We start from the raw sequence: 13971 nt of genomic DNA, 5'->3' as shown, positions 1-13971 counted from the left end.
AGTTAGAGGTGAACCCCAGCATTCCCTAGCAAGCTTGATATATTCCCAGCATCCCTAAATCTGGAGTTGCAAATTCTTAAAAGTGTGCCCTCGTGAAGTTTTGCTTCTTTAGATTTTTCTTCTCTTGAGCTTAGGGAAAGGTGAAGGGTGGGATTGTCTATGATTATGGGATGGGATAAGAAGACTTCATTCTCCATCAGCATCCTGTATCAACATCCTTGATCCTGTCTTTCCCTTGTTCTTGATTCTACCAAGAACTCAGAATCCTAAGTCTCAGTTCCAGCTCATCTGTCTGTCCCCAGCTCTTTGTCAGGGTGCTTTGGTCAGCAGCATGAGCCCAGGTTGGCCTGTGACAGGTAGGAGCCTGTGGGGGGCATGGGAAGGGCCTGTTCCACCCTAAAGCAGGATGTGTGCACGCTAACCCTGCTTCCCACCTGAGGCCACTGTGACTTTTCCTAGTCAGTTCCCTTCATTCTGAAGCTCCCTCTAGTCTCCCAGCTCTATGATTCTCTTCCCCACTCCCACTAGGCAGAAAGGATGTGCCTGTCACAAGACCTCCTTTGATCTTTGGGATGCTTCAGGAAAACACCTGGAGAGTGTTGGCTCAGAAGACCTGAGCCTCGTGATTTTTTGCCCTGGGGACCAATTAGGGGCCGGATCTCCATACTTTAGACACAGGATCATCATTCAGAGGTACACATCCATGATTCTTTCCATCTGAGCTTTCTACATCCAGCTAGCAGTGGACACATAGTGCTTAACAGTGTGTTCCTGTCAGAGGAGGCATGTCCTGTCACTACTTCCTCATGGGGTGATGGGATGGTGACTGATTCTGGATTTTCTCAGAAACCAAGAGTACCGCTCTGTTTCTCATATCACATCATAAGGATGCTCTAGCACTTCATGCCCTTACTCTACCTTTTGACTCCCATGTTGTAGGTTGGAAAGATAATACCTTCTGAGGGAAATTAGGCGGCCCTGGTGTACTCGGGGAAGCCTTTTCTCTTCCTGCTTCCCAGTTTTTTCCTCCCACCCACCCCCAAAACCTTTTTGGTATCTTGCTGAGCACTAGGCTGACACCCATACAATCTCTGTCTTTTTACATTCAGAGCTTTCTCTGGGAGCTCTCCTGCTGTTCCAGTGTTCCATGAAGATGTATTTCACACACATGATCAGCATCTTCAACTAGTTTTTCATTCCTACCCAGGTTCTCACACTGCTACCAACTCCTTAGAAACGTTTCATAGTAATTTCTAGAACACCTTTCCACCTCCAGCTCTCCAGTTTTGGTTGTCCATTCCCTCTTCCCTACCTGTACTCATGGTTCTTTCTGGGTCTTGGCCCACACTCACTTATATGTAGAAGAAACCTTTTTCCTCTACTACAAAGTTCTCTCCCTTTAGTGTTACCATTAACAAAAGGTCTGCTTTCATCTAAGGCTCATTCTTTGACTTGGTTACTCAGTCCCTGTGTTACCTTTTTGTTACTGTGTCAAAATACCAGTGACAATCAGCTTAATAAAGGAGTAAAGGCTCCGTTTCAAGATTTCAGTTCATGGTTGGTGGGCCTGGTGAGGCAGTATATCATCAAAGCTGCTCACCTCATGGTGGCCTATAAGAAAGAGAAGGAACTGGATGTGGCTTGTGTTCCAATATCCCCTTTTAGTGCATGCCCCTGTGACCTAACTTCCTTTTATTGAGCCCTGCCTCTTACATGTTCCACTTTCTCCCTATAGTGACTCAAACTATGGGCTTCAGCAATGGGACTTTGGGGGACATTTAGGATCCAGACTATAGGAGTCTTAGTCCCTCACCTGTATGGTAGCACTTTGCTCCAGTAGCTCTTTCCTCCTTCTCTGTCCTGCATAATCAGTGATTGGATCTTTTTCACCAACATTCAACATGGTATGTCTCTCCTTTTAAGAAAACCCTCTGTGGATCTCCCATCCCTTCCAGCTATGTCTTTGTTTTCCTGTACTTCTGTGGAACAAACGTTCCTTTTTTTTTTTTGACAGTACTGGGATTTGAATTCAGGGCCTTGCACTTGCTAGATAAGCACTCTACCAATTGAGCCATACCTCCAGCTATTTTAGCTTTTGTTTATTTCTCAAGTAGAGAATTGCTTTTGCCTACAACCATGATCCTTCTACTTCCACCTTCTCCTCCTGTGTAGCTGGGACTACAGGCATGTGCACCACACCCAGATTGTTTTTTTGAGATAGGGTTTTGCTAATGGTTTTTGCCCAGGCTGGCTTGGAACTATGATCCTCCCGCCTCCATCTCTGGCATAGCTAGGATTACAATCATGTGCCACCATGTCTGACCCATGAAACAAACTTCTTGAAGAAATGATTATAATCACCAATTGTTTTACTTCCATTCTCATTATATCCACTATACTCACACCTTTATCTCCCCATCACTCACCTGAGTCTATTCTTCTGAAGGCTAGAAATGATCTCTATGGCGATAAATCTGATGGTCCTCACTTACCTGACCAGTTGGCAATTTTTTTGCAGTTAATTACTTTCTCTTTGAAATATTCTCTTATCTTCTAGTATACCACTCTCTTCTAGTTTTCCTGCCACCTCACACATAGACTACTGCTTTTCAGTTTCCTCTGCTTACTGGTTCCTCCTTTATTTTCTAAGTTCTTGAAGTAGAAATATCCAAGGCCCCAATCCTTAGATCTTTCATTTATACTCACTTCCATGGTGATCTTATCTGGTATCATGGTTTTATATACATCTATCTGTCTGTCTATCTATCTATTTATCTATCACCTATCATATTCAGGTAGGACTCTCCCTGAGAACCATCACATTTCTATGTTGGGATATGCTCTCAGGATGAAACATAGATTAGTTATGATGCTACCACCTAATAGTAGTAGAGGGTGTGAGAAGTTGTCATAGTCTGAATGTAGTTTTGAAGGTAGAGACAATAGGATTTATTGACGGATTGGAGATGCCCTATTAGGGGAAAAAGTCATAGGATGGCACTGTTGTTTATTATCTGAACAACTGGAAAAATGGAGCTGCCGTTAACTGATGTGAGATATACTATGATTGGAGCAGATTTGGTGTGAGTGGATGGGCAAGGGTTCAGGGAGTTCATTTTTGTAGTTTCAATTGGGTATGTTGATTAGACAATTTGGGCCTGTGAGAGTGTCTACTGCATGAGATAAGGAACTCTGTTGTGCTAAGCCCTGAGATTTGTTCATTGTGGTGTTTATTATAATACCTGCCACATTAGTTAAGTTCTCAAATATTTAATTGTTGAATGCAAGAATGCTTCTGAAGGCAATTTTAGTTGTGAACTTTCTGGAATTATTCTCATCAGCTGAGTACTTCTTTTTTATGGCATGATGCCACACCTCAGAGCACTCATCAAACTGATTCAATTATTTGTCATACTGTAGCTCAGACTTTGGATTCAACTAATATTAATGTATTATACACTGGCCACAATCCTAGGCCCTGAGGTTATGAGGTACCATTTTAACCACTCAGACAACCTAAGGATGAGAAAGTGATTGAGGAGAGTCAATAAAAATAGAAGAGAAGGGGTCAAGTTGGGAGTTATCAAGAATAGAATCCAATGAGTGTCTTATATATGGACTGAGCAAAAAAGTGAACGGATAGTGATATTTCTGACTTTGTAGGGAAGAGGGTATTTGGAAATTTTGAATTAATTAGTATCATCTTTGGAGTAAGATATGGTTTTCTCCCAACTGTTGACTGTAAAGTTTGGCGCTCAAAGGAAAGATTGGGACAGAGAAATGGCTTTGGGAATCACTAGTATATCAACAGCAGTTGAAGTTGTGGGTATGTATATGAAGTTGTACCTTGCCCTCCATGAAGAAACTGGGGCTTAGAAATGTTAAGTAACTTGTCAACTGTCAGAGTCAAGATTCTAACCCTGATGATTATTTTCCACATTCCATTCTTGTGACTTCGACCTTAAAATCTATGTCCTCTCCATGGGGTCAGACATTTGGCCTGGAAATTATAAAAACACTCAAGGGTTTTGTAATGTTTTCCTTGTACTATAATTTTTTTCTGTTTATGTTTGTCATCTTTCCCTAAAATCATTCTCTGGCCACTTGTCATAAGTTTCCTTCCAAAGGGAAGGGGAAAACCCAAATCTTTTACTTTATGACACAAGCATAGACTTGAGCTATGCTGTTCTGCAATGGCTTCCTTAAAAAGTTAGGGATTCCAATCTTCCAACCCACATAACTGGAGGAGAAAAGGTAAGGTTTGCTCTCCTCAGAGGCTTAAGGGAGTATGAGTGTGATGGCCGCTGTGAAGAAGTCTGTGTGTCCAGGGTTACCAAGGCTGCCCTTTGTGGTAGAGCTCTCTCAGTGAATAGGGTGAAAGTGGGGATGGGAGTGCAGGATGGATAGAACAGGTATCAGGAAAGAGCCCTAGTAATGTGTCAGTTTAGCAAGCTGTTTGAGAACCCTACTGAAGCAGGTTTGTAGGAGAGACTTCATTTAGTCTATGAAAAATTTGGATGGTACATAGTTTGGAGAAGCTTACATTTCTTAGCAGCTGCTTATAGATCCCAGCTTGCCTTTCAGCCTCCTTCTTGGATGTCTCCAGTACAAGGATTTCAGAGAACTGCACATAATATATTCTTTAATGATACATATTTCCTTGAAATAAGATATTGAGCATTCCCAGAAAAAGAAGCAAAGAAGTTTGATCTGGTCATAGAGATTCACGTGTGGCATTAAATTCTAGATTTTTAATCATCTTTTATGACTGATGAATAGATGGGACACTTTCTGTAAGATCTTTTGACAAGGCAAAGAAAATAGTGCTTTCTGAAATGCCATGCATCATATGAAGAGATAGATGAATGAATACATAGAAGGAAGGATGACAGGAATCAAAGGCTACAGCTGTCAGGTTTACGTGGTACAGTCTTGGTGGGAGAAAGTACAGGAGTCATCCTTTGAGGAGAAGTTACCATGCATACCCTGGGAGGGGACTTAGCTGAGTTCAGCACTATTACTTACCATGAAAGTATTCTCAGGAAGTAAGTGGGTGGAAAAGGGGGCAGTCAATGTACAAGGATCCCAAGTATAGGTGGTATAAAAATCAGACATAGCAGGAGGGCTGGGTACCAACTGCTGACAATAATTGACAGGCTCAGATATGTTTAGAAAACTTCTGGTACTGTGGTTCTTCCCCAATGTTGATTCACTCCATCCTCCAAACACTTAAGCCTTAGATTTGTCTCTTGGTTTTAGTGCTAAGCAAACTGGACTTTTTTTTTTTTTTGGGGGGGGGAACTGGGGTTTGAACTCAGGGCATCACACTCATAAAGTGGGTGCTCTAACTCTTGACCCACATCTCTGGTCCATTTTGCTCTGGTTATTTTGGAAATAGGATGTCAGGAACTCTGCCCAGGCTGGCCTCAAATCACCATCCTCCTGATCTCAGCCATCCAAATAGCTACAATCACAGATGCAAGCCTCTGGTGCCCAGCTGCAAACTGACTTTTGCCTTCTGTTATGCCCTGGTCAGGATGATGTCAGCTTTTTTTCAAGCACACAAACATCCAACTATATGCTTTCTCTCCCTACCTCTCCCCTGGTAGGTAGAAAGACAACCAGATGGATTCTCTAGAAAGATATATTCCTAATACCAACAGTGAGCAGATAGGGGAGGTGCTCTCATTAAGTTTTCATTTGACATATGTCATGTGTGTTTGGATAAACTCAAAAGCCCCCATCAAGAAAAGTTACACTGTGGTACTTCTATAAAATGACTCGAACTGGAGAAGTGGCTCAAATGGTAGAGTGCCTGCCTAGCAAGCATGAGGCTGTGAGTTCAAACCCCAGTACCACCAAAAAAAAAAAAACAAAAACCAAAAAGCTGGTAGAGTGGCTCAAGTGCACCTGCCTAGGAGTGTGAGGCCCTAAGTTCAAACCCCAGTACCACCAACAAACACTCTATAAAATGACCCATCTGAAATGTGAGTTAGAGCTCCAACCCTAGATGGGGTAGACTTACTGGCTTCCTTCATTCCTTCCCTTAACAAAGTACAGCAGATGCAAGGAGCAGACAGACAACTCTTTAGAGGTCTAGAGTATATTTCTGGTGGCGCTCTGCCCCACCTGTTTGTTACTGGAAATGACAATAGCAGTGCTCTTCAAGGGATGCAGAGCCTGGGGGGCCCAGAAACTCTTTTCATTGCCCTGAGTGTAATCCTTGAGCAGGATGATGTTTCGGAGGTGAGGGTTGGGAGATAGGCTGAGTTCCCTGGTTGGGTGGCAAAGCCATTCGAGGACAGTGCCGAGGGCAGTGGCTGGGGTGGACCTGAACTGGGGCAGATCCTTGTCGGGAGCGTAGCCCGAACTTATTGTCTGGGGAATGAGAACCAGCTGGCTTCTCACTGGGGGCAGACCGGACCTTGGGGTGCCCTATTGGCTTCTCTGGCTTAGTTCTCTTCATGGGGCTTTTGACTGGAGCCACACTCTTTTCAGCAGTTTCTTTTCTGGGTTTGGCCTCTTTGCCAGCTGTAGAGGGCATGGATTCCACTTGCCCTTTGCCTTTCATCTCGGGGTTAATGCGGCTCAAAAAGGATTTCATCTTATTTCTCAGGCCAGACTCTGGAAGACTGGGTCTCTTGGGAGCAAGGGCTGGCATCACCTGCCCCTGCAAAACTTGACCTTGCAAAGTTTGTCCCTGCAAAGGCTTACCCTGAATTGGTTGGCGCAGGACAGGCTGGCCATGGGAAGCCCAGCGTACCACAGACTGAGTATGCTTGGGACTCCTTTCAGATGAGAGGATGCCTTTTAGCTTAGTTTGACTGTCTTGCCTGTCACGATCAGTTTCTTTTCTCCTGGGGACTCCTGCAGGTGGCTCTGGAAGCTGAGGCTGACGACTATGCTGGGAACTGTGTTGACAGGAATCTGTAGGATGAAATCTATGTCTCCATCGCCAGGAGCCTTGGGGTGTCTTACTCAGAAACATAACTTCTGGCCTCTGATCTTCAGCATGCTGTCTATTTTCACTGGTTGAGGACAGCCCAAGGCCTGCATCCCCTCCTCCGAGATCCCCTGCTGCCTTGGGTTTCCCTGGGTCCTCTCTCTTTTCTGTCAGTATGGGGCCATGGGTTGTGACTTTGTTCTTGCCAGGGCTTTTGGGCTCAGGGCCCCAGGGTTCCTCCAGGCTGGAGTTTTTCATACTGGCCTGGATCTGAACACAAAGCACCTGGGTCTCACTCATGTCCCCACTGGGTGGTGAGATTTTGGAGGCCCAGTGGTCATCAAGGGGCACTGTTTTAGAACTTGGTTGTTTTTGGTTGTGCTGCACTGCCTTCAACTCAATGGCCAGCTTTTCTTTAGGGTTGAGCCACTCAGAATCTGGGGCAGGAGGAGGGTCTGGTGGGATGGGCAGTTCCTGGAGCACTGTTCTTCCTTGGTTGTTTAGATTCTCAAGAGTCTGTGTGGACTTGTTCTCTGCGGCTGCTGCAGTTGGGTCCTGGGACTCCTTTGCCCATTCTGGAATCCCCAATTGTATCTCTAGGACTTTTTTTCTCAGGTGGAAATTTAATTTAGCCATGATATATGTCTTGAGTGAGTAGGGGCTGCCAGGACATGTCTGGCTTTCTGGAGGCGCCATCTCAGTCATTTCTTCCACTTGCACTTCATGCTGGAACTTTTCTGTAGTGTCTTCACAAGTCTCATTGTCATCTTGAGAGCATGGCTCAAGCCTCTTACAGGGGTCTTCAAGTGAACTCATCTGAGTCAGAGTCTGCTGTGGGATTTCAATAGACTCAGGCACCTTATCTGTCATTACAGATTGGCTAGTGGTGGCTGGGGACATGGCCCTAGAGAGAGCCACACAGTAGAGTGCAGGCAGGCCTGACAGGAAGACCAAATACTTGTGCTGTAAAGTTGTCTCCAGTTTCTCAATGATTTCCTTAGACAGGGCTTGGGGCAGCTTATGGTGTTCAATGACATCACCTGCTGAGGCCAGGTGCTGCTGTTCAAGGGCCATGGGCACACAGGGCAAAACTTTGTGATGTGGGCCAGGGTCATTTGCTGCTTGTAGCTCCAGATGCTGGCCTTGTGGAATGCAGGAGGGGGGAGCCACTGCCAGGCCCCCAGGAATTCTCCATTCCCAGGAGCTATATACACGGTCAGGGATCTTACCCTGGAGGATCTGTTCACATTTGGTGTCAATGTGGCTCTGTAACATTGCCTGGACCTGGACAAACAAGTGTGGCATGGGAATCGACACTTGGGTCACCATAGGTGAGGAGAGGTAACCATCCCCATTGGCCTCCAGGGCCCCAGGCTCAGCAATGCTCATGCTCGGTAGAGCTGTGCTGCTCCAGGACAGGGGCTGCTGGTCAGGGGAGGAAAGGAGCAACTGGAAGGACTGTTGAATCTTCTGGGGCAGGCCCCAACGAAGATGAATCAAGTGCTTCTGGAGGTGGAATTCCAGCAGCCTGCGGGCATGCTCCAGGAAGAAGAAGAGCTCTCTGGTGAGGACTGAGAAGGGCTTCCCTGGCCAGGAAGTTTTGTCAGTCTTGGGAGACTGGGCTTTGTTACCAGGGTCACAGTGAATGGGGATCTGGGCATGCCGAGATCTCTGGAAGATGGCTGGTAGGCCCCATTGAAGCTGGAGCTGCCTCTGCAGCAGGTGCCATTCCAAGGCTTCACACTCAGCCAGAGTCAGAAGTGGGACAGTGATCTGAGCTCCTTGATGCTCAGATGGAGTCTCCCCACTTGGGAAAAATGGAGAATTTGGTGGGACTGAGTCATTGCACGGCTGTCTCAGCAAGGGGAGGAAGGCGAGCTCTTTGCAGAGACCGTCCTTCAAGGGGGGCTTAGACGTGTTCTCGGAGGGGCCTTGAGAGCCCAAGAGAGTGGCCACCAGGGACTCACTGTGCAGAGAAGGAAGGCCACAGAATAGCTGTTGGTATTCCTGCTGCAGATTGCTCCCTGGGTCATTAGCTTGTTCTCCAGGCAGTGGACAAAGACTATTTAGGATTTTAAGAGCAGGAGAGTTCAAGTGAATGGCCATTGTGTTTGGGATTTGTTGGCAATGATGTCTTTGTTCTGGGTCCGTAATAGACCACTCAGAAACCCAAAACGTCTGCGTGGGTTGGCCAGCCATGTATGAACACCAGGCCTGGTGGGGAATAGTCCCTAATGTATGAACGCAGACATGAGAAGTATTATTCAGAATAAAAGAAACTGGTTGGTTATTTTCAGGCTGACAGTACATTGGTGGATATGGCATAAATTCTCTTAGGGAATCTTCTACGCGTCTGGGGAGTCCCCACCTCTGGAAATGCGTCCATTTTTTAACATGTAGCTCTAAATGCCTGTGGACTTCTGGACTAAGAAATGGCAGGTGGGCAGTGGGGACCATATGCAAGGCTATAGGTTGTACAAAGTTAGTGTTCTCAGGATTCTGGGACAGAAAAGAGACCTGAGAATTTAAGGACAGATGGTTCTGGTTCCTCTGGACAGAGTTGAGGTTGTTCTGCATCATCTCCTGCTCATTCACTAGAACCATAGTCTCCTCAAGCCTTGAAGAAGTCATAGTCACTGGGTCCATGGGCGTGTCTGGAAGTTGAAATTCCTGCCCTGTCTGGAGGTGATCAGTCCAGTATTCCTGGATGCTGACTGCATTGGGTGAATGGTCTAAGTGCTCTGTTACTTGTGTCTGGGTTGGGATTATAGATGCCAGTGAAATATCTCTGTAGCATCTAGAACGAAGCTCCAGATTCTGCTCTAAAGACACACTTGACAACATCTCTAGGCAAGAAGAGCCCTGCGATGGCTCCAATAAAGTGGAGGAAACTTGGTTGCTCTCACCACTGTCCAGCAGCTGCTGAATCTCCAGAGCCATGGCACTGCAGATTTGGCAGCAGGGATCTGCACACAGGAGCTGCCGCACTCTTTCCTCCTGAGGAAGCCAGGCCTGGCTGGGAAGGGAAAATGGCAACTGTTAACAATGGAGGGACATCTGCTTCCTTGGAAGAGTGTGACTGGAGATTTGTACTTTGCCACCCTCCCCCCCATTCCTACAAGATTTAGGCCTAACACTGGAAAATGCGGTCCTTGTGGGAATTCTTCATTCTGAGAAGTGTAGGGTATCCCTGCTTCTGTACACATTATCTGTTAGGAGTCAGTCCCATTCTCTAGAAATCTTAAGGAGAGGACTAGATAATACACTGAGGCTGCCCCAGAACATGGCCTCCCTGGACAGACCAGAGGTAATGTCAGCAGGGTCAGCTAGACCCTGCGGGTGTAGCTGTAAAGAGAATGTGACAGTGATGACTTCTTTATGAAAAATTCATTCTCTTGACTGAATAACTTGTCCCATAGCTGAGTTCCACCCATGTTGTGACCCTTATGAATTATGCACTACTCAACTCCTGAATTGTAGAGCTACTGGGACCTTAGCACAAAGAATTGGGTGACTGACTCTTCTCTGAGACACCGGAACTGCACTCTGTCCTGTTAACCTTCTCAGCCAGTCAATCATCCTCCACTGTGTTACCTCCCTCCCAGCCATGATCCCCTTCTCCTCATCCCTGTCCCATACCAGGCCAAAAAATCATCACAGGCCAGGCTGGGAGTTGGGAGATTGTAAAGAGCAGGAGGTCACCTTTTCATGACAGAGAGCAGCTTCCATGGCTTCTCAGCTTCTTCCTGGAAAAGTCTCCTAGCTGTAGAATAGGACATAGTGTTAGGTTCCATAGGAGTGTTTCAGGGACATTGTACAGGAAGACTTTGACTCAGTAAGAGGAGACTAAAAACCCAGAATCAGTGTTCTAATGCATGCTGGGTCCAACATCACAATCTATAAATGCTGTCCCTTATCCACTTTCATTTGATCCTAATAATCACAAAGTCTATTTAAGACTAGAGATCAATTCTCCAGCATAAAAAGACTAGTAAATGACACAGTTAAGGACATCTATCTTATTTCCTCAGTTCTTTATTCTTAGGGTAGTAAGGTAGGACACTCCCACATTCTGGTTCCCCATCCAGAGCAATCCTCTGTGAAAGTGGTTAATTCGTAGCACTGGAGCCTTCAGTGTTTAGAACACCTGGCTCCTGGCACCAGGGGTCATAAAGGGATAGGAACCATGGGATGCTCTTCCACAGTGGTAGGGAATCAGGGAAGAGACTGGGGTTTTACCTCTTGATGCTGCATCTCTGGCCCTTTGCCTGACTTTTCGGTGACGCTTAAAGAGAAAAATATTAGAATGTAAAACTGGGACACCATTTTCTTTTTCATGTCCAAAAATGAGATAAAGGTTATATTTATTGCTCTTTCCATTTCTGTGTATCCGTCCATATTTTATACACTCTCCTGTATTCTCTTTACCTATTCTCCATCCCTTTTCACCCCAACATTTCCCTTCTATGTATATTTATGATTCACTTTTAAGCTTTTTCAAACTCTTCATCTGCCATCCAATTACCAGTTGAAGATTTGCTAGAGACAGGATAAAATAAGAGAACACATTATACAATGTGTGATTCTAATATTCAAAGGACTTTAGCTTGTAAATGCCTTAATAAACTATAAACCAGAAAATTCCCCCAAATGGGAGATCTTCTGAGATACAGTGATGCAGATCCCTTATTTAGGTCTCTACTCAAGCCAAACAAAGAGATTCTTGGCTTATGCTAAAGGGCAGTACTGGTGAGAAATTACTTCTAGCCTTTGAGAAGGAAAGGACTATATAAAAGTACCTGAAGCTATCATATTAAAATTGGCAGAGAGGGGTAATGAGGTCATAAGGGCGGGGGTTTTGGGGTGGACTCTGGAACTTAAAAGCTGTTTATGTAAGGCTTAAAGTAGCTCAGTTGTGGTTACAGTGTTTTCCTACCCAACAGCAGCTCCTTTTAGGTTCCAAGCTCAATCCATAGTAACTCCTTTTCACTTGCCAGATAATAAGGACAATGATGAAGATGAAGACATAGAAATATAAGGAATATTCAGCATCCCACAGAACACATGAAGCACTCAACATGGTCTAAACCTCATTAGCATGAGGAGACCAGCCATCCCTATATGTAGGCCTTCAGGGTCCTGGAGCCTAATAACATCCAGCCCTGGGCCTTGTCATGTCTACCTCACAGAGGACAGAACCAGGCCACCAGACAGCATCACAAAGCCCTTCTGTCTCATAAGGGATGCTCATGTGGCGATTCAGTCTGCAGATGAAGGTGTGTGGTCACTTGTCAAGGTCACATAGCCTGGGCCTAAAGGTGCCATGCTCACAAGCTATGTTTGTTTCCCACTTTCTCTTAACCGCGCCCCCCACCCCCCGCCCCCCAGGCCATTGACTGTGCTTTCTCCTTCACAACAACTATCTGGTCACCTGTCCTCAGAAACCTAAGGGCTTTGGCACACAGAGTACCTTGTGAGAAAGTGTGGCTGGGACAGAGGAACCTTCACCAACTCTCCTCCCTGTCCTGGAAGTGCACCTGAGAAGCACACGGGAGTTTAGGAGGCAGAGCGTGGTTATGGCTTAGAAATGGGGAGCTTTGGTGTTTCAGGCAACATGTGACCATAAATCAGAAGTGCAAGAAGGTGTGATGATGGCCCACGCAGCAGGGGAAAGCCAAGGTGGCAGTACCTTTAAATTGTGGGAGGAAGGAAGAGAAGCCCCCCAGTCTTGGTGGGTGGGAAGAGATCATAAACACTGCTTTCCATGGTAAGTCATATTAATGTAAAACTGTCCCAAGGCATGAGTTGTCACAACTGTTTCTTCCCATGTTCTTAGCATGCTTTCCTTTCAGGGTGAGTAATGCCTGCAGAGAGGGTCTAGTGGTTATAACAAAGTCTAGGTCATAAAATACTTGCTGTTGTGATAGGATATCCTCATTTCTGGATGTCTGCCATTAGGATTATTATTTGTTTGACATGGATTTTTGTAAATTTATAAAATAGGAAAAGTGTTTTCCAAGTCATCTCCAGGACTCATCACTCTTCTATTCCATCCATTAATTTATATATTTATGTTACCTGCTTGACCTGCCTTGTCCATTCCATCTAAGTTCTCTAAAGTAAACACATATTTGCTCATAATATTTTCATTTTTATAATTTCTGTAGTACTTATAGTCATGTCCCCTCTTTCAGTTTCCATATTGTTAAAGTTCTCTTTTTTGTCTTGGTCAATATGACTGAGGTTCTATTAATTTTATGAACTGTTTCAAAGAACCAGCTTTTTCAGTGATTTTATTTTTCTGCTTTTAATTTTTTTTGTGTGTTTTGCTATTTATTATCTCCTTTCATTTACTTGCTTTGGGTTGAGTGTATTCTTTTTCTAGTTTCTTAAAGTAGATGAATATATTATTATTTTGAAATTTTTTCTTTTCTATGTAGACATTTAGTGCTATAAATTTCTTATCAAGAAATGCTTTAGCTGCTTCCCACACATTTTGATATGTTGTATTTTCATTTAGTTCAAAATATATTCACATTTCCCTGGAGAATTCTTTGATGCATGAGCTCTATTTAGTAATATATATTTAATTTCCAAATTAAAACCCAAAGTTTGGAATTTTCCAGGTAAAAAAGTTCAGTATAGCCATAATTTGTATAATTTCAATCTCTTTCTTTCTGTCTTCTTTTCCTCTTCTTCCCCTTTCTCCCCCACTCTTCCCTCCTTCTCCTTTTCCTTCTCCTTTTTCTCTTCTCCTCCTCTTTCTTTTGGTAGTACTGTGGATTGAACTCAGCCTTTATACTTGCTAGGTAAGCACTCTACCACTTGAGCATGCCCACAGCTCTTTTTGTTTTAGTTTGCTTTTGATAGGGTCTCAAATGTTGCCCAGGCAGGCTTTGGGTTATGATTCTCCTACCTCTACCTTCCAAGTAGCTAGGATTATAGGTGTGTACTACCATGCCTGGCTTGTTTTTTGAGATAGAGACTTGCTAACCTTTGTCCAGGCTGGCTTCAAACCATGATCCACC

General features: G+C 44.7%; 1 protein-coding gene across 2 annotated transcripts; it reads right to left on the bottom strand.

Annotated features, from left to right (window-relative positions):
* Positions 1 to 6100: 6100 nt before the first annotated feature.
* On the bottom strand, positions 6101 to 13264 carry Spata31f1 (SPATA31 subfamily F member 1). Of its 2 annotated transcripts, none has more exons than XM_074051566.1 (4): positions 12633 to 13264; positions 11183 to 11228; positions 10646 to 10706; positions 6101 to 9959 (listed from the first exon to the last, which is right to left on the bottom strand). In XM_074051566.1, the coding sequence occupies exons 3-4, from the start codon at positions 10651 to 10653 to the stop codon at positions 6203 to 6205; spliced, it is 3765 nt and encodes a 1254-aa protein (XP_073907667.1). In that variant the 5' UTR covers positions 10654 to 10706; positions 11183 to 11228; positions 12633 to 13264; the 3' UTR covers positions 6101 to 6202. The 2 variants fall into 2 exon arrangements, with proteins under 2 accessions (XP_073907667.1, XP_020032373.2); XM_020176784.2 differs by lacking the exon at positions 12633 to 13264 and adding an exon at positions 11880 to 12299.
* Between the last annotated feature and the right edge of the window lie 707 nt (positions 13265 to 13971).

This window comes from Castor canadensis, chromosome 13 (assembly GCF_047511655.1).
Source record: "Castor canadensis chromosome 13, mCasCan1.hap1v2, whole genome shotgun sequence".
In the NCBI taxonomy this organism is placed as follows: domain Eukaryota; kingdom Metazoa; phylum Chordata; class Mammalia; order Rodentia; family Castoridae; genus Castor; species Castor canadensis.
This window is presented reverse-complemented; position numbering and strand designations above follow the sequence as displayed.